Raw genomic sequence first — 20,999 nt, 5'->3', positions numbered from 1 at the left:
TTCTTCCTTAAATGTTTGGTAAAGTTCATCAGTAAAGCCACCTGAGTCTCAGATTTTAGTTGTAGTTTTAGGGTTTTGTTTTCTGGTGAGAAGACTTGAAATTGTGAATTCAGCATCTTTAATGGATGTAGAGCTATTCCGGTTTTCTATTTCTTCCTTTGTCAATTTTTTTTTGAAATTGTCTTTCGAGGGGTTTAACATATTGTAGGATCTGTAGCCAGGTCCCATCTTTCAGTCTTGATAATGGTAATTTGTGTTTTCTCTCTAAATATTTTTGGTCTTTCTAGATAGATTATCAATTTTATTGATCTTTTCACAAATAGCTTTTGGATTCATTGATTTCTCTATAATCTTTGTATTTTATTTCATTGGTTTTTATTCTTCTTTATATCTCTTTAATATGAGTTCTCTTTGCTCTTATTTGATGCTTCAGGTAGAAGCTTAAACCATTGATTTGAGACCTTTCTTCTTTTCTGATGTAAGCATTTAAAGCTATACATTTCCTTCTAAGCACTAATGTAGCTGCAACCCCCAAATTTTTATGTTTTGCTTTCATTTTCATTCAGTTCAACATATTTTAAAATTTGCCAGGCTTCCCTGGTGGTGCAGTGGTTGGTAATCACCTGCCAATGCAGGGGACACGGGTTCGATCCCTGGTCTGGGAAGATCCCACATGCCACGGAGCAACTAAGCCCGTGTGTCACAGCTGCTGAGCCTGCGCTCTAGAGCCTTCGAGCCACAAGCTACTGAAGCCCACGCGCCTAGAGCCCATGCTCCACAACAAGAGAAGCCACCACAATGAGAAGCCCGCACACCGCAAGGAAGAGTAGCCCCCGCTCACCTCAACTAGAGAAAAGCCTGCGTGCAGCAACGAAGACCCAGTGGAGCCAAAGATGAAATAAACAAATTAAAAAAAATTTGTCTTGTAATTTAGAAGTGTTTTTGTTTAGTTTATAAATATTTGGGAATTTTCTAGCTATCTTTCTTGTACTGATTTCTAGTTTAATTCTGTGTGGTTTTAGAGTTTCAGGTAGTAACAGATGAGAATGGTGAGGCTGCTTCATTTGAGGGGGAAGCTGGCGGGAATGGGAAAAGGGGCTTGATTGCTCGGCTTGTGGAGGCTCCCTGACTTTCCTTTATGACTCCTTAAGGGCTCTCAGGTACCTCGAGGGTTTTTGTGGTACATAGTCTGAAACTCCTGCCATAGGTCGTGCCGTAAATTTGGGAGGGTGAAGATGATGCTAAGGTGGAGAAAGTACTTGGAGGAAAGCAACTAGTGAGTGCACTGTTAAGTGGTTGTCTCAGAATAAGTACTTAAAGAGATTTGTTGTGTAATTCAAATATCCGAATAAATGAGACCTTAGTGGAAACATACATTATGTAGTATAGATTGAGAATGAATACTAAGATGGAAAAAAACAGAAGGGTTTGTCTAGTCCAGGTGAAAATATTTGGACCTATACGTAATTTCATTGTTTTTTAGAGACTGAGATGTTTACATAAATGTTATCAATTTTTTATTTTCCTTCATGTACTTTTCACCATAGAGGATGAAGCACTATAAAAGATAGTTCCTGTTAAGTAAGATAAAATTATTTAGGCCTTTAACAAAATTCTTAGAACTAAGTAAAATGATAAAGTCAGTGCCTATTGTTATACCTTTAAATTTCTTAAGTGGGCATAGAAGTGGTTCCCAAAAACTGCCTAGATGCCCTCTCATCATTTAGAGTAGGAATCAGAACACTATGGCCCATGAACCAAGAATGGATTTTACATTTTTGAAGGGTTCTAAGAAAAAAAAAAAAAAACAACAACCCAAGAAGAATCTGTGTCACAGGCTGTGTGGTCCACAAAGTCTAACTTAACTTGGCCTTTTACAGGAAGAGTTTGCTGAGTCCTGACTCAGAGTAAGAAGCAATTCATATTTAAAAAGGGTTTGTCTCATCCTTTTAGATCTCTTCAAAAAGGAGATGATAACGGTGACAGATAACATGGCTTCTTTCTTATCCAGGCTAGCACCTTGTTCCAGAGTCTTTTCTTTACAGTGACCCTTGTGTATTGAAGTGGGGGAATTTGGCTTCAATCTCTGTTTGAAAAGCACCTTTGTGTAGAGAAGATTGATAATGAGCACACTGACCATTTATTTCTCAAGAATGGTATTATTTAGAATAATAAGCATCATTTTAGGTTTAGTTTTGTATTATATATAGGTCACATTTTAGTTTTTATATATAGCTTAATTTTTTTTTTCACACACACACTGTATTTTATTTTTACAAGAGATAAATAAACTGACACCAACAGAGCTTAATTTTTAAAGCTTCTTCAAACCACTTAAAATTTGAAATGTGTAGATACAAATTAATTTTATATTGGCCTATATATTTTCACAGGATGATTGTCTTTTGAAAGTGTGGTACCCTATGACTGGTTGGAAGTCTTCAATTATACCTCTGGATCATCATGAAGTGGAAAGGAGACAGGCGTCTACCCAGTTTTCCTTTGTCTATTTGGCACATCCGCGAGCTGTGACAGGTTTTTCATGGCGTAAAACTAGCAAATATATGCCCAGGTTAGACAACTGTGTCATAGAACTTCATTTTGTATTACTTATATGTTCATAAAAATAATGAAAACAAAGGTCCTTTTAATTGACAAGGTGGCAATGGAGAGCAGAGGTTCTGGGCGTCAACTGCCGGACTTCGGATTCTGCTGTTGTTACCAGCTTCGTGAGCTTTTGACTAAATTTCTTAAGCTCTCCATGCCTCTGTAGAATGGGGGTAGTAGTAGTACCTACCTCAGAGAGTTGTATGAGACTGAAATGTGTGAGTACTTGTGAATGCTTATACAGACCTTTGCACATAGTGTGCGCCCGGGCAGCATTAGCTGGTAATTGTCAGTATCAGCAGCAGCAGTAGATTCTAGGAAGGAGACATTTGCAAGTAACAGGAAAGCACACACTGAGGGAGAATAAAACATAGTAATAAACTGTCAGTAATATGCATTCTGGGAAGGCATATCATATACATACAGTGAATAAAGTAGCCAAGTTTTTCTTACCTTAGGGCTATCAACAGAAACTTCTCAAAGGATTTATTATAAGTTTTTCTTCATTGTTACAGCACCTCTTAAAAGTGTGACAGGATGAGAGAGTGTCATGGACATATATACACTACCAAATGTAAAATAGATAACTAGTGGGAAGCAGCCGCATAGCACAGGGAGATCAGCTCCGTGCTTTGTGACCGCCTCGGGGGGTGGGATGGGGAGGGTGGGAGGGAGGGAGATGCGGGAGGGAGGAGATATGGGAACGTGTGTATATCTGTAGCTGATTCACTTTGTTATAAAGCAGAAACTAACACACCATTGTGAAGCAATTATACTTCAATAAAGATGTTTTAAATAAAAAAAAAAAAAAAGTGTTTAGAAGATTAAGCAAACTACAAAACAGCCCATACCAATGATTCCTGTATTATATATACAGTTCTAAAAATGCTTGCTTAGGAAGGGTTATTTCATCTGCTAAATATATCTGAGCACTGTTTGCACTTGATGGGAAATATAGCACACCTATTATGGAGGTGCTCAGTAAATGATAACATGGGGAATTTATACATTTTTGGAATCTAAATAAAAGGTTACTCTAGCTTAATCTGTTTAAGTTATTTGCATCTATGGAAAACATTTGCAGAACACTTTACCTTTGACTGAGTCAGATTCTGTGTAAGCATTTTTTTAACGGGAAAATTTTTTTTTTTTTTTTTTTTTTTTTCACGATTAGTGGTTAAACCACTTCAGCTGCTTGATGCTGTGACATTTTTGCTTAACTTAATAGAAATTGATTTATAGTTTGAAGTTATAGTCTCCTTACAGTTTTATTATTAATAAATTTGTTTACCTATTTATAACTGTTTAGGTTATAAGAAGGATAAAACAAAATGCTGGAACTACTGCCATAAACCATGTAGTTTAATTATAATTAATGATCTTTTATTATGGTCATTCTGCAATTTGTAATGACAGAAATGTAGGTTTTCTTTTGATGTTTAGTTTGTCTTGTTTAGGAGATACTAATCCTCCAGAGCCTTGTTTTCAAGCAGCACATGTATAATCTGGCATTAATTTCTGTTTCCTTCGTCAGGACCATTTCCTAGTTTTTATGATGTTCACAGCCGTACTGTACGTGATTTCAAGCTCTTCCATTGATACTCTTTCTCCACACAATGTAATTTCTAAAGCAATTGGAAGCATACTATACTGTCATTTAGTTTAGCTGTTCAAGACATAAGTTTAATGAATTAAGGTGAGTGTCAGGGACAGTTAGGTTGTTCTTATTTTATGGTAACTGATTGCACCCTATGTCCAGCCTACCACCTTGCAGGTCTGAGCAGGTAATAAATGGGGTTTGGTAAGAGTGTGAAATAGTCAGTAGAAATCCATTATCATTATTGGAAAAATAACTACACGTAGATCATACTGTTTTGCGTTAATGACATCTTTAAGGATGAAGAACTAAATATTAATAGCCTTTAATTTTTCATGTCATTGATACTCATAGTAACTTTTGTTCATTTCTCTTTATCATTAGAGGTTCTGTCTGTAATGTGTTATTAACTTCATGCCATGATGGTGTCTGCCGGCTATGGGCAGAAACCGTATTACCAGAAGACTGTCTTTTGGGTGAGCAGATTTGTGAGACTACCACTTCCAGCACTGCCAGCAACCTTACTCATGCTGGAAGACACAAAGACAGAGTACAACATGCTCTTGAGGTACTGTATTATTTAAAATGGTAAATGAATCTTGAAGATAATGTGAGTATGGTGGGAATTCATAAGCTAAGTTGCAGATGGTGAATGGTACACATAATGACGAAATTAATGGCAAAGAATTCTCACTTATTTTATGTCACTTAGAAGACAGATACAGACAGTAATGATCTCAGATATGTAGTCTAGATAAATAGTATAAATTTAATTCTTTCAATTTGCATGTTGAGTGTGAAAATCTATAGGAGTAGGCAGCTTTGATTAATAAAACATGTAAAAGTCTTTGAAATTGGTTGTAATTAAAAATATTTTGTGGGGAATTCCCTGGCAGTCCAGTGGTTAGGACTCGGTGCTTTCACTGCTGGGGCCCGGGTTCGATCCCTGGTCAGGGAAGTAAGATCCCACAAGCTGTGCGGCGCTGCATGCATGCATGCATGCATGCATGAATAAATAAATAAACTAAACCACAGCAATCTTTAAAAAAATAAACAGATAAAAATAAAAATATTTTGCTTTTGTTTCACGAGGATTAAATTTTACATTTATTTTTCTAATTAAAAATGGCTATTATGAATAAGAATAAAGGTGTTAAGATATGAAGTGAACTTATATAATTGCACAGTTTTCATGGTTTAATATTTTGAAAGTGAAATAATTTTTCTAGTTTTTAAATACTATATATAAAACAAAAGTGCTTTCTAAGAAATTATATTATTTATAATATAGTATGAACTGTTGTGCCCATTATGATTAGGGAATAAAATGAGATAAACACATTATTAAAAATTACCAGAAATTTATTATAGTAAACCTAGATTGCTAATTTTCTTGATTTTTCATGTGACTTTATTACACAAAGAATATATGCTTATTCTACAATTAGATTAGGAAAAAGAAAAAAAATGTAGAGTTTATAATCCAACTATTCCACTATGTGTGTTTGTACATTTTTTTTTATTTACAAGATTGAGATCATATTATGCAGTAATGTTTTATAACTTGCTTTTTATACTTAATGTGTTATAAACATCTCTGTACATTACTAATTATACTTTTACATTGCACGTTTACGTTAACACTTTAATGGTTGCATAGCCAAAATGGTTTTGCAGTTTCGGCAAGCAGAAGTATTTTGGGGGTTTAATAGGCTAAGGATGTGGTCCTTTAAAGTTTTATGTAAAGTAGTCCTGCTCTGATGCTATCTGTGACTGAGTACTATTTATACAGTTTTTTTCAACATTTAAAGCATAAATGAAATTAAAGCAGAAGTCAGAACAGTTAGAGTTATGTTTTGCTATTGATTGAAATTTAGTGGGAAAAAGTACTTCATTTACTAGATGTTTACAATAATTTATATATACTTGTGTAACATTTTATCTTTAAATTACATATGAGCTTTTGGAGACTAAGGGCTTTTAGATATCTTTATATCCTTCATGTTACCTAATATATTTCTTTTCAAGTGTTTGTTAAATCGAATTACTAACTGCTACATAAAATAAAAGCAAAAATATAATAATGTATAATCAGGGATTTGACACAGTTTTGCTGCCTTTTAATAAAATGTTGTCAATTAGTAATGTTAAAATTGTTTTTAGTAGAAAAATGCGCTATTTTGCTTTCTAATGTCCTTTCCTATAAAACCCCTAACTGCAAGGTCTATATAATTCTATATATACTTAAATTATACATTTTGTTCCTAGGAGAAGATAACCGACCAATATAGCACAGCCTTGGCAATCTAATTTAAAATAATGATAAATGTCAAAGATCGAGTGAAAATAATTTGATAGGTATAATCAAAGAAATAAGCAGGGAGACCAGAGACAGAGGACACACCATAGAACTGATACTGTTTTTCACATGAAAAGGGACAAGGGCTGCGGAATTGAAAGGAAGGACCAGATGTTTTACTTTACTGCAGAAAGAACTGAGAGGATGCCACATTTTATTTAATTGATTGCAAGGAACAAAGGAAAAGAATCGTATATTATTATTAAGCATGGTATTGTTAAGTGACAGAATAAGGAATCACTGTGTGGTGGGGTTATGGTGTGGAGAAAAGATTGTACTGAGAGTTGACGTGGTCCCGTGTCAGAATAGTTCAGATGATGGAGTATGCCAATACAGAATTTTTATCATAGGCACATATCTCAGTTTGAACAAATTCCACAGGTCAACACTTTCATGAGGTCTTTCTTGGCCACTCTTATCTAAGTTAACGTTCCCCTTGTTATTCTGTATTTTTGTACCCTCTTTTTGTCTTTATAATAGAGGTTATATATTAGATTATTTAGCTGGCTATTTAGTTCTAAGTGAGAATTTTGGGGAGGAATATTCTTCCTGGTAGGAAGATTTGGAATTTTTTTTTTTTTACACCCTTATGACTGGTAAATTCCGTCTCAGTACTGGGATATCCTGAAAAAACTAGACTTTGGACTCCTAATCTTTATAGGGGTTTCTGCAGATAATATTAATAAGTGTTTTTGAGCATCTACTGCCTTGAACTATAAAATTTGCAAGACCAGTGGAGAATATATTAAGTTGTTCCATTGTAGTTAAAGTTTCCTTTAAGATGGTCAGGTTTTACAGAGAGGAAAATTGTAAAATCCTTAATAATCAAAAGTACTTTGATCAGCACTTATTAGACTTCCTAGACTTGGATTTAGTAATTATTTTTCTATTTTAGACAATACACCATTTGAAAAATTTAAGAAAAGGACAAAGGAAGTCTTCCATTCTTGTAACTCACACTGAATTAATGCATGACCAGATGGCAACGCATGAAGTTCAAAGACACATTTCCCATCACGCAAATGCACTGTGTCATTTTCACATTGCAGCGAGCATCAATCCCGCCACAGGTAAAGGATAGTAAAGTTTTATTTCTTATCTGCTGAAGTAAGATAAATAAATAGAAAAGTGGGACTACTTTTATAACCTGTTTCTAATTTTATGCTAATACTCCATGTTTCCTTTTAAAATACTTCTTTAATTGGAACAGAAATGTAAGGTGCCATTTCTTAAATTGAGACTATGTGATCCTTAGGGAATAACTTCAAATAAGTATTTTTGAGCACCATTGTTTGTCTAGAATATGGCAAAGTTTCTAAGTAATTAGAGCTTTAGTTGAACCTGGAGATGAACACAAGTGGTGGCAGCCTGGTTAATTAGTGTGATTTCCCACCCTTTTGTATTTTCACTATTATTCTTTCTTCTCAACTCTTCTTTATAACTTTATCTAAGTATATTTTTGCATAGTTTTTCTTATATTTCAGCATATCTTGTTTTGTACCCTCATAGACTTCCTTGTCCTACACTTCGGGAAAGATAGTTTTTCTTCTAACCTTGATGTTTTCTTTTTGCTCTTTTCCTCCTATGTCGTTGAGAAGTATTTTGAGGCAGGTTCATTGTTGGCAAGAGCATATTTAAAGCTTCTATTTAAGGTCATTGTTTTCTTTCTGCATGAAAAACATATGACAAGGCCTGTTAGTTTCATATTACATTGCTGGAAGACCTATATTTGTATAAAGTTATAGTTACGTTTTATTGACATGGAAGTCTATTGCTTCAGGGCGCAGAGGATTTTATTTTTAAATATTTATTTATATAATGATGGTATTTAGCAAATACAGTTCCAAAAGAGTGATATCTGCATGCTTCCCCCACAGTATCTTTTTCTTTCTATTGAATGGATTATTTATAATTTGATTTGGGATTAAGGAGATTTTTTTTTTTTTTGAATTATACTGTCTTACGTGAACTGATCTATAGCATGAATTTCAGTTACCCCATGTGGAGAAAATCTGCTATACTTAGAAGTTTGCTTGCCTTCCTGTGTTCTTTCTTGGCATTATTTTCCCCCGACTTTTGAGGAAAGTTTAAAACAGTCAGAAAAGTTGGAAGAATAGTACAATGAACACTCATTTCACACACTTTGATTCAACAATTGCTAACATTTTGCCAGTTGCTTTATTCTCTCTGTATATACACACATATGTATGTTTATATGTGGGTGTGTGTGTGAGTGAAATTTTTTCTTAATGTTTTCAAAGTAAGTTACACATATGGCATATCATCCTTACATACTTCAGCAAGTGTCTCCTAAGAATAAGGAAATTGTCTTACATAATCACAATATCATTATCATACCTAAGAAAATTAGAAATAATTCCATAATCTCTGATATTCAGTTCATATTTAAATTTCAGTCATCTCAAAAATGTCTTTTAGATTTGCCTTTCTGTTTTGTCTTTCTGTTCCCTCATCCCCAAACCAGGATTCAATAAAAGTTTGTGCATTTGGTGTGTTTCGCTTTTAAATTAGTAATTTAATTCCATATGTCTATGCCATTAGTTCATTTACCATTAAATTCAATTAAAAATTTCAAATCGTGCTAGAGTTATGTTTACTTTTTGTTTATCACATTTTCTGTGTAATGGAATTAGTCTTTATAGGCACATGTAATATTTTAAAAGACATTAGAAATTCACATTGAAATTTTATCTTTTTTGATTCTACAGATATGCCAAATGTCTTGGTTGGCACTGTATTTAACATTGATGATGGAAATGGGGGCTTTGTAGTTCATTGGTTAAACAACAAAGAATTTCATTTTACATCATCTACTGAAATATTTATGCAGCAATTACGAAAACTTTCTGAAAAGCAGGTAGATCATGAAAACGACAAAGGAGATAGAGAAGATGAGGAACGTTCACAGGAGGAAAGAGAGAGGGGTTTACGTATGAAACTAGACCATGGTTAGTATCCTGTGTTCAGATTTTCTTTTTTACAAGCTGACAGCTTTTTGTGAAACCACCTTTGGTTTGTAATCTTTCCTTCCTCCCCTCCTTCCTTTTCACTTTTCCATTAATTCCACAGGTCTTTACTGACCATCTACTATGGACCATCTACCATCTAACTTTGCTTTGTTATAACCTATTGCTTTCAGTAATATATTACTTTGGAAGCCATGCTTTTGGGGGGGAACAGGTTTTGCTAATAATGGTAATCATAAAGATAATGTGATAGTGTGAATGAAATTTTGATTCATCTAAAACTAAGAAATGTAGTAATTTTCAGTTCAGACCAGAAAATAGTTTCCTTCCTTGTTTTTTTTTTCCTGGCCATAAGTTGGAAAAGGGATTCATGATTTCTAAAGTTAGTATGCTATTTATTGATAGTCTAGTATGTAAATGAATTTCTGTAGTATAGTCTAGTATGTAAATGAATTTGATCGTCTAGTATGTAAATGAATTTTCTATAGTATTTCTGTTAGTATGTACTGATAAATTTATTTTCTGATTTAGAATTATCCCTGGATAGAGAATCTGAAGCAGGTACAGGATCATCAGAACATGAAGATGGAGAAAGAGAGGGAAGTCCTAGAACCTGTTCACGACCTGGTGTACCAATGCCACTGCCTACAGTCCTGCTTGATCGGAAGATCGAAATGCTGCTAACTGAATGGAATAAGAATCCTGACATGCTTTTTACTATACACCCGGTAGATGGTACCTTCCTAGTGTGGCATGTAAAGTATTTGGATGAATATAATCCTGGAATATTTAGACAAGTCCAGGTATATTTTAATGATGAAGCAATTTTTACATTTCTTAAAAAAGTAAAACAGATGCTATTCAGATTTAGCAGGTTTTCAGAAATACTCAATGATTTTATTTTTGATAAGCAACTGAGAAGAGAATAACTTGCTACCAAAGGGGGGGGTCAATGACCACAGATTTTATAAACTTGATTAATTTAAGTAAAATGAATTTGGCTTTGAAATGTGATACTGAGTACTTGAATGTATGTGTATTCATTTTTTCTGGGAATTCACAATATTTTGAATAAACTTAAGAAACTACCCTAAAAATGTGACTCAGGATGAGTCCCTTCCACTTCTTCAGTTTTATTAATTAAATCTACTATCTTTATTGGTTATCTTTCTGAACAATATTTGTTTAGATTTATGGTTGTAGTCACCTAGATGTACAGGCAAGTTTCAAGTTTCAAATACTTGAAACTATTTCTTCAGTTTTCTCATAGGCGATGAATAGAGATATGATACTATATAAATAGAGGAAAAGGATTAGACCATAATGAGGTCGAAAATGATATATTTTGCTAGGAAGCTGAGGTTTGACATTTTGAAAATGGAAGTATTTTTAGAAGACTTTGAGAGGAGGCAGACTGCTTACACTGAATCATGTAATTGTGTTTTTCAGGTTTCTTTTTCTTCTCGGATTCCTGTTGCATTTCCATCTGGTGATGCAAGCTCTCTTAGTAAAAATATCATGATGTATGCCTGTATAAATGCTACAAAAGATTCTCACCACACTCTGTTACATGAAGACATGATGGCTGAATGCAGTCCTCATGGATCACAGCTGCATTCTGGACTACACAGTACAAATATGAACGTTTTAGCTCCCACAGTAATGATGGTCTCTAAACACATAGATGGCTCTTTAAATCAATGGGCGGTCACTTTTGCTGATAAGTCTGCCTTTACCACTGTTCTAACTGTATCTCACAAATTTAGATATTGTGGTCATAGATTTCACCTCAATGACCTGGCATGTCATTCAGTTTTACCATTATTATTGACATCATCTCATCATAATGCTCTGCTGACTCCTGAATCGGATTTTCAGTGGGACTCAGACAATAAATTAAGTAGATTAATGGATCCTGTAAGACACATAAAGGGTTCCTCGAAACAGCCTCTCAGAAATGCAGCAACACGTACATTTCACGACCCGAATGCCATCTACAGTGAACTTATTCTGTGGCGCGTGGACCCAATAGGACCTTTGTCATACACTGGAGGAGTATCAGAGTTGGCGCGAATTAACTCTTTACATACTTCAGCCTTCTCTAATGTTGCTTGGCTTCCAACTCTTATTCCTAGTTACTGTCTTGGTAAGTGTTCATTTTAATAGTGAAATTAATAAAAGCTTTAAGACAGTTATTTATATATAAAATGATTTATATTTGTCATTAGGAAGATTTTTAGTAAGTATTCAGAATGTAAGCATCAGACTTAAGTTTAGAGTTTCTAGACTTTTGTTTTTCATCTTTTCCCTCTCACAACCTATTTGTTGAATTTTTTTGGTTAATAATTTTATATCTATTAATTGTATCTGTGTTTCTGGACCATGGTTATGTCTAAAAAGAGAAGTGTGAATATTTTTTTCTCATACTTCAGCCAGTAATAGAAATAAACTATATATTATAATGCAAAGTGTTTACTTTCTCAGGCACATATTGCAATTCTGCAAGTGCTTGCTTTGTTGCTTCTGATGGCAAAAATCTGAGACTCTACCAAGCTGTGGTAGATGCAAGGAAATTATTGGATGAACTGTCAGATCCAGAATCTTCAGTAAGTATTTCCTAATCTTTATTAATATATCTAAACTAATAAGGAATTCTCTTTTAATTTGTCTAGGACTTTTATTTGTTAGTTGGTGTTTAGGGAGTGAGCATCTGTTCTGGGCTCTGTGTGACTACTTTGTTTTTTCTTAATTTGTGTTCCAATTTACATGAATCAAAATTACAGTCTGTTGACGCTTTCACTGCTGTGGCCCAGGTTCAATCCCTGGTTGAGGAACTAAGATCCCACAAGCCACACAGCGCGGCCAAAAAAAAAAAAAAATTACAGTCTGTACATCACATCACACATCAATACGTTTTACATTTAAAGAAATAAATATGATTTTTTTTCTAAAATGTGATTTTTTTCTTGACATTTTTCACTCTTTAGTTTGGTTCTGTTAATCTTTTTTTTGCTCAAGAAAGGTTTTAAGGCAGCTCTACCAACCTCTATGTTTAGGTTGGAAAATTTGAACTTTTCTGAGCTTGATTCACTATTTTAAAAGTCCTCTGGTTAGAATATGTTATCAGTGGGTGGCAATGTCTCATTCTGGTAGTTATCTATTTGAACTGGAAGTCATGCATATTAGTCAGTATTCAGATTTGAATGGTGAACTTTCCATTTACCTATAAAAACGTGCCTTTTAATAAAATAACTTCTAATAAAAAATGTTTCCAATATTGAAAATCAAAGACTGTTTTTGTTTTGTTTAATTTTTATTTTTATTTATTTATTTATTTACTTACGGCTGCATTGGGTCTTCATTGCTGCGCATGGGCTTTCTCTAGTTGTGGCAAGCGGGGGCTACTCTTTGTTGCGGTGCACAGGCTTCTCATTGCGGTGGCTTCTCTTGTTGCGGAGCATGGGCTCTAGGCGCACAGGCTTCAGTAGTTGTGGCTCGTGGGCTCTAGAGCGCAGGCTCAGTAGTTGTGGCGCACGGACTTAGTTGCTCCGCGGCATGTGGGATCTTCCCGGACTAGGGCTCAAACCTGTGTCCCCTGCATTGGCAGGCGGATTCTTAACCACTGCGCCACCAGAGAAGTCACTCAAAGACTGTTTTTGAATGTCTGCCATGTACCCCTAGACGTGTAGAGAATACAGAGTCTGCCTTTAAGGGAATTTAAATTTAGCAGAGGAGAGAAATTATTATAAAAGGCTAAGTAACGGTTTAAGACAGAAGCAGAGGTGTCTGAAGTTGGTATGTAATTAACTGCCAAACACTATTTCATAATTCAGGGGCAAGAGAGATCAGAGTAGGGTAGGCATAGAAGTTTTTATTAAGGACAGTATTTGAGTTCATTTTTGATAAGATTCAGAAAGACAAATCCTTGGTCTTTGCTGAGTGATAGAATAGCCTGAGTGGATACAGGAAAGTACGTGTATAAATAAGGCTTGTTCCAGAAACAGTGGTAATTGGACTGGAGCCACAAGTTCGGCATAGAGAAAGTCTAGAAAAGTAGCATCTTTAAAATTATAGAGTTGGAAGATTTAAAGGTCCCCTAGTCTAACCAGCCATCTGGTACTTTGTCTCTACCACATTCCTGCCAATTTGTCATCTGGCCTCCAAGGAGGGAAGCTCAACTCTAAACGTAGCTCATTCTGTCTTTGAATTACCATCACTATTATATTGAAATTAAACTTGTAATCCTTAAATTCTACGTGTTAGCTTTAGTTCCATTTAGAATAAGTCTAAGATTTCTTACATGTGAGAGCACCTCATGAGGGGCACCTATCCTGGAACCCCCCAATTTTTTTCCTCAGGCCAAACCTGCTGTTCCTCTGCCTATAAATTTATCTGTTTTATATGTGACCCTGGTTACTCTTCTGAGCAGCTTTCAGTTTGTCTATACAGCGGGCATCGTAGGATCACTAGAATATAGCAGTATTGTGGCGTCTCTCAGTAGATACTATTATGTTTGGGCAGGCACGCCACATTTTTTGTGTGTAATTCATATTGAGCTGACTTTCAATTAAATATCACAGAGTCTTTTTTTTTTTTTTTTGCTAGTAAGCCATTCTGTATTTGTGCATTTGAATTTGGGACCCAAATATAGACTTATTTCCCTATTACATTTCACCTTGCTAGGCTCAGCTTAACAGTACATCCTTTCAGTATCCTTTTGAATCCAGATTCTGTTACTTGTGTTACTGCTTTGACTTATGACTTATATCACCGGCCTATTTGATGAATGTTGTTCTACATCTTCATCTAAGTCAATTACAGAAATGTTAAACAGTACTGGACTGAAGAAAGAACCTAGCAGTATACATTTGAAATCTTTCTCCATTTTTATTGTCTAGAATATTTCTCCAGCTTATCCCAAGGATTTGCATGAGGCAGCTTGTGGTGTACTTCACTGAAGTAAAATACACCCTGTCTGCCATATCTTTTGCAGTCAAAAAAAGTCAGATTTGTAGGAGATGATTGTTTTAATGTATAATAGGTTGAATGTGTGTATCCTAATGTCTCTTGATGACTAAAACGTTGTACTAGATAGACATCAGGCTCTTTATTCTGACTTACAGAAGTATGTTGTTTTCCTTTTTGAAAATTGGAACCTTTGCCTGTTTTTAGTCTTTTGGCTGTGGCAATCCCCATGACTTCTCAGAGAGAACGTCCTCTGTGGTTCATTGTTCTCATTGGCAAAATTTCTCAATAACCTGGGCATTACTTTTTCCAGGAAAGTATAAATTCATTTAGAGCAGTTGGATACATTCTTGGAATTTTAAAATTTACCTTGGTCTTCTGCTCCAATGTACTTACCAATGTACTTTTTTCTTAAACCCTCCATTTTCATTATTTTTTTTAAAGTTAAGAAGTAATACTTATTCATTGTAGAAAATTTTTGGTCCTTTCTACTTTTGCAAGCTAAATTCTTGAAATAGAAGACCAGAGACAAAGTAGGAATTAGGAGTTCTTTTTTCTCCTGATCTTTATTAACATTAAACCATCAGCCTCTGTTAATAAGCCTATCTTTCTCTTTCTCTTTGTACTCTGAAAACAATAATTAATTCAGTGACTTAATTTTTCAAACAAATCTTTAATTTTAGAATAGTTTTAGGTTTACAGAAAAGTTGGAGGTATAGTGCAGAGTTCCCATATACCCCTATTGTTAACATCTTATATTACCAGAATACATTTGTCACAACTAAGAAACCATTATTGGTGTGATATGATTAATTAAACCCCAGACTTTATTAAGACTTAACTGATTTTTTCCCACAAATGTCCTTTTCCACTAAGGTTGAGGTTCCAGGACCTCATCCACAAAGCCACATTACATTTAGTCGTCATGTCTCCTCAGTCTTCTCTGATCTGGGACAGTTTCTAAGTTTTCTTCATCTTCATCAGCTTTTTCTCATGACCTTGACAGTTTTGAGCAGTACTGGTGAGATATTTTATAGTATTTTCCCTCGACTTGGGTTTGTCTGCTATTTTTCTCATGGTTAGACTGGAGTTATGAGATTTGGGGAAAAATACCTCAGGTGTGTGAAGTACGCTTCTTGTGTTACATGAGGGGCACATGCTAACGATATGGTTATTAGCATCTTCCCTCTTTTTTTCTTTTCAGCTGCAAGTTTGTTAATTTATTGATGTTTTTAAAGAACCAGCTATTTGTTTCATTGAACTCTTTGGTTTTCGTTTAATTTTCATTAGTATCTGCCCTATCTTTATTATTTTCTTCCTTACGCTTGATTTTTTTTTGGTTTTCATTTACTAGGTTTCTTGCGATAGGAGCTTAGGTTCTGGTTTTTTTTTTTTTTTGGCCGAGCCGTGCAGCATGTGGGATCATAGTTCCTGGACCAGGGATCAAACCCGTGCCCCCTGTGGTGGAAGCGTGGACTCTTAACGACTGGACTGCCAGAGAAGTCCTAGGAGCTTAGATTCTTTTTTTTTTTTTTTTTTCCTTTTCTTTTTTTCTTTTTTTTTTCTTTATTTATTTTATATAGCAGGTGGAGCTTAGATTCTTGATTTGAAACTGTTCTTATTTTCTTTTTTTTTTTTAGGAAAGAATTACTCTTTAAGGCTTTCTTTATACCTATTAACATCAATTTTTTATAAATGTATTTTCAAAAACATTTTTAAACGTGTGCACAGTTTCAAAATTCAAACAGCATGTACTGTACTGTTATTAAATAAAAACTCTGTATCACCTCCCACACTTCATTGGAAACCCCTTTAAACCTTTTGTTTTTAATTCTTTTGATAAGTTACCACCATAATTCTAAATGATGTGCTTAGATTTCAGTTTCTTAATTTACCAGCAGTGGAAGTCAAGTCATTTCCATCTTCTTTGATAGACAGGGAATTCAGCTCACATTCCACTTGTCTCTCTCTCTCCACTGAGTTTTGCTAGCTGTATTAGTGTGTGTGGTTTTTCTGTTAGCTGCCTTTATACTTTTAAGTGATGTATACATAATCCTGTATTTTCATTCCGTCTTCTTTACACAGTATCTCTTTTATCATCCCAAAGTAAAACGAGGAAAGTTGCACCCCTGCACTCACCCTTCCCTCCTCCTGCTCTCAACTTGACTTCTGCCAACTGGAGCGTTACCTTTACAATGTCTTTTATGACATGCACGTTCTATTCTATAATTAAAATTAGGTCTTATGTTTTGATTATAAAAATTGAAACTAGTAACCGTCTAAGTATAATTATGTAAATGTGATCATTTCAACTATTTGTCACTGATTTGTCACAGATTCTCTCAAAGGAGAAAGTCCAAAGGGTTAAAGTCAAATGACCTCTCTTATATTCCATCAAGTGATCAGGCCACAGTTTTGCTCGTCTTGTATTTGAATCAAAACTTTCTTCTCTAATTTTTCAGTTGTTTTCTTGGCATTTCTAATTTCTTGGGCTTCTTTTTTCTTGTTGAGAGGAAAAAAAGAAACCTAAGTCTTCTTCCCCACTGGGCTAAGAGCTCCCAGCTTCTTAATTGTCCTGCCTGTTAAATCTTCCTCTTTCTGTTCTTGGAGGAATTCCTTTTAGGGTCTTTTGATCTGGTGTTTTAATTTGAGCTGTGTTTTTCGGGATGCTGCAGACGTGTCATCCTCTCCGTTTCACACCTAGAATTCCACCACTGTTTCCTGGACCATGAGCTGCTTCTCTCTCTCCTGTACTGTCGATAGAGTACCTCCTCAAATATTGTAAATTTTTTAAAAAGAAAGGTTGCCTGGTAGATAAGGATTCTGAAATCATTCTGAATCCAACATGGCTGGAAAAGTGTTTATTTTACCTTCATATTTATTTTTTAAAATATTTATTTATTTATTTGGCTGCCCCGGGTCTTCTTTGCGGCATACAGGCTCTTAGTTGCAGCATGTGGGATCTAGTTCCCTGAGCAGGGATCGAACCTGGGCTCCCTGCATTGGGAGTGCAGAGTCTTAACCGCTGGACCACGAGGGAAGTCCCTTTCCCTTCATATTTAATTGATAAGTTTGGCTGGATATTAAATTATAGATTTAAGATCTTTTTTTTCCCCTCAGAAATTTAGAGACCATTATTTCTGTCCTCCAGTGTTTTGATAAGAAGTCTTATACCTATAATACTCTTATTCTTTTATTAGTAACCCCTCCCTCTCTCTCTCTTTCTCTTGATGCGTCTAGAACAGCAGTGTACAATAGAAATATAATTGAGCCATACATATAACTTAAAAGTTTTCTAGCAACCACTTAAAAGTGAAAAGAAAATGGTGAAATTAATTTTATAGCATATTTTCATTAATCCAGTATATCCAAAATAGAATTTCAACATGTAGTGAATATTTTACATTATTATTTTTTTAAACATCTTTATTGGAGTATAATTGCTTTACAATGGTGTGTTAGTTTCTGCTTTATAACAAAGTGAATCAGCTATACATATACATATATCTCCATATCTCCTCCCTCTTGCGTCTCCCTGCCACCCTCCCTATCCCACCCCTCTAGGTGGACACAAAGCACCGAGCTGATCTCCCTGTGCTATGCGGCTTCTTCCCACTAGCTATCTATTTTACATTTGGTAGTGTGTATATGTCCATGCCACTCTCTCGCTTCGTCCCAGCTTACCATTCCACCTAGCCATGTCCTCAAATCTATTCTCTACGTCTGTGTCTTTATTCCTGTCCTGTCCCTAGGTTCATTAGAACCATTTTTTTTTTTAGATTCCATATCTTTGTGTTAGCATATGGTATTTGTTTTTCTCTTTCTGACTTACTTTACTCTGTATGACAGACTCTAGGTCCATCCACTCACTACAAATAACTCAATTTCATTTCTTTTTATGGCTGAGTAATATTCCATTGTATATATGTGCCACATCTTCTTTATCCATTCATCTGTCGATGGACACTTAGGTTACTTCCATGTCCTGGCTATTGTAAATAGAGCTGCAAGGAACATTGTGGTACCTGACTCTTTTTGAAGTCTGGTTTTCTCGGGGTATATGCCCAGTAGTGGGATTGCTGGGTCGTATGGTAGTTCTATTTTTAGTTTTTAAAGGAACCTCCATACTGTTCTCCATAGTGGCTGTATCAATTTACATTCCCACCAACAGTGCAAGAGGGTTCCCTTTTCTCCACACCCTCTCCAGCATTTATTGTTTGTAGACTTTTTGATGATTGCCATTCTGATCCGTGTGAGGTGATACCTCATTGTAGTTTTGATTTGCATTTCTCTAATGATTAGTGATGTCTTATCCATATTTAGAAGTAGACTTGGGAACTTAAAAAAAAAAAGATAAGTCACAATGTTGCCCTGCAAAAAGAAGTTTTAGTAAGCTGAAGTTAAATTAAAACTATTTAAAGAACTACCATACCACCCAGCAATCCCACTACTGGGCATATACCCTGAGAAAACCATAATTCAAAAAGTCATGTAGTCTTTGGGGTGGGCTCGGCGGCGCAGGCAGGGCTACGGGGAGCGGTCGGCAGTCTGAGGCGGTGGAGGCCATAGGAAGGCCGCGGCGCCATGGCGGGCGGTAGACGCGATCAGGCCGGCGAGGCGAGAGGCGGTGGTGTTCATCCAGTCCGCAGCAACCTTCTGCAGGGGCCGGGGGTGGGGAGGACCGGGGCGGGGGTCATCCCGGGCAGCGCGGAGCAGCGGGGCGGGGCTCGCAGGCCGTCGGGGTGCAGAAGGCCTGGGCCGCTGCGAGGAGCTGCCGAAGGCCGCTGGGCCCCGCCGCCGGGCCGCTGGACGACCAAGCTCCTGCGGGGCCCCGCCTGAGGAGGACGCGGCCGCGGCGGCTGCGAGGCCACGGGAGGTCGCGGAGGATGGAGGAGCGGAAGGAGGAGGGCGAGGCCGAGATCCAGGAGCACGCCTGAGCATTGGTTCTTCAAGTGGGAGCGGCAGTGCCTGGCCGAGGACGAGCAGGACGAGCAGCTGCCCCCCGAGCTGCAGGAGGAGGCGGCGGCCGCCGCGCAGCCCGAGCACAAGCAGCAGAAGCTGTGACACCTGTCCCAGACCTCGGCCACCGCCGTGGCCGTTCCCTTCCAAAACGCAGCCACCGCCGTCACCAGCCTCTACAAAGAAAGCGTGGATACCCATCAGGGAAGTTGTGATATTGGAATTCAGATTGGCTATCAGCGACGCAATAAGGATGTGTTGGCTTGGGTTAAAATGCTCAGAAGAACCATTCGTAAAGAAGATTTGATCAGCTTCCTGTGTGGAAAAGTTCCTCCACCACGAAACTCTAGAGCTCCCCCAAGACTGACTGTAGTGTCCCCTAGCTGAGCTACTTCAACGGAAACTAGCTCATCTGTAGAGACTGATTTGCAACCCTTCCAGGAAGCCATAGCTCTGCATGGTAAAGCCGTTTAAACATGTTTCTTTGGGAAAATGGTTAAGAGTGTGCCTGTGAAAAAAAAAAAAAAAAAAAAGAGTGTGCCTGTGGACCCAATTTCACATTTAGGTTTAGGTCCAGATATAGTGTCTGTTTTTTGTCTGTTCTAGTTACTACTTGCTCTGGAAATGTTTAAATAGAATGTAAGCTAAGAACTTATATGGGCAATTTTTGAGTGTTAGCCAGCCTATCCTAAAAAATGTTTTTAGAAAGTTAGTTTGAGCTGATTGGTGTTACCATAACAGCATTTTTTGCAACATTGATTAGAATTTATTGCTTTACACGCTTATGTTGTACATGTTTCCTAACTCTTCTGAGTCAAAGAGGAAGTTCTTGTGTCTTAAGAATTTTATTGCATTTATACTTACCTGGAGAGCCTAGTCAATGACAGGCAAGTAAGGCAGATAACTGTTGGGCTCGTTCTCATGGGAACTCCCTTTGATACCTTAGGTTATTGAGTGTGCCTGTAGAACGTGAGCGTTGATGACCCAAGAGGGAGTGGACAGATGTAAGAAAAATTAAATTGACTTTCCTTATGTCTGTTGTTCCTTAGGGCCTTGCTTTGATAGTCAGGACTGTTAGAGAACAGGTCCATCTCCCCAGGCCAGACCTGCCATAAAAAGGCATTTTGGCTGAGGGGTTTAAGTATTATTGGAGAAGCCTGGGGTATATAGTCAGTAAGTTTGTTGTTGCTTGTTCTCTAATACAGGCTTCCAGATAGAACTGGGAGAGGTACTTATAGGACATTCAATACTGCTGTAAAAATAAAACAACAAAATAATAAGACTTGGTTGAAGCCAAGATGAAAACATGGATTGTGCAAGTGACTAAGCAGATAGAAGTAATTAGTGAGTTAGGTCATGAGTCCTGTTAAAAGTTCACATTTATGAGCCATAGTGTAGGTCATCTAAAATAAAGTAACCTGCTAATAAAAACTGGGATATATACAAAGGGCTTCTATATCATCAAAGCTTTAATGCTTACAGAGATTCTTGTTCTCTTTGGCAAACATTGATTCTTTACCTAAAA

The 20,999-nt window shown here is 36.4% G+C and overlaps 1 protein-coding gene and 1 pseudogene across 2 annotated transcripts in view; both read left to right on the top strand.

Moving 5' to 3' along the window:
* Positions 1-20,999, top strand: part of DMXL2 (Dmx like 2) — a 158,636-nt gene that overhangs the window by 56,451 nt on the left and 81,186 nt on the right. For both annotated transcript variants that reach the window (XM_068551638.1, XM_068551629.1), the window contains exons 7-13: positions 2,394-2,572; positions 4,589-4,772; positions 7,459-7,633; positions 9,293-9,532; positions 10,082-10,353; positions 11,000-11,696; positions 12,035-12,156. In XM_068551638.1, the coding sequence (XP_068407739.1) occupies positions 2,394-2,572; positions 4,589-4,772; positions 7,459-7,633; positions 9,293-9,532; positions 10,082-10,353; positions 11,000-11,696; positions 12,035-12,156 (1,869 nt within the window). The remainder of the gene's footprint in view (positions 1-2,393; positions 2,573-4,588; positions 4,773-7,458; positions 7,634-9,292; positions 9,533-10,081; positions 10,354-10,999; positions 11,697-12,034; positions 12,157-20,999) is intronic.
* LOC137759640 (HUWE1-associated protein modifying stress responses 1 pseudogene) lies at positions 19,387-19,948 on the top strand (annotated as a pseudogene).

Source organism: Eschrichtius robustus, chromosome 1 (assembly GCF_028021215.1).
Source record: "Eschrichtius robustus isolate mEscRob2 chromosome 1, mEscRob2.pri, whole genome shotgun sequence".
Lineage (NCBI taxonomy): Eukaryota > Metazoa > Chordata > Mammalia > Artiodactyla > Eschrichtiidae > Eschrichtius > Eschrichtius robustus.
The sequence above is the reverse complement of the archived record's forward strand: the minus strand, read 5'-3'. Positions and strand labels throughout refer to the sequence as shown.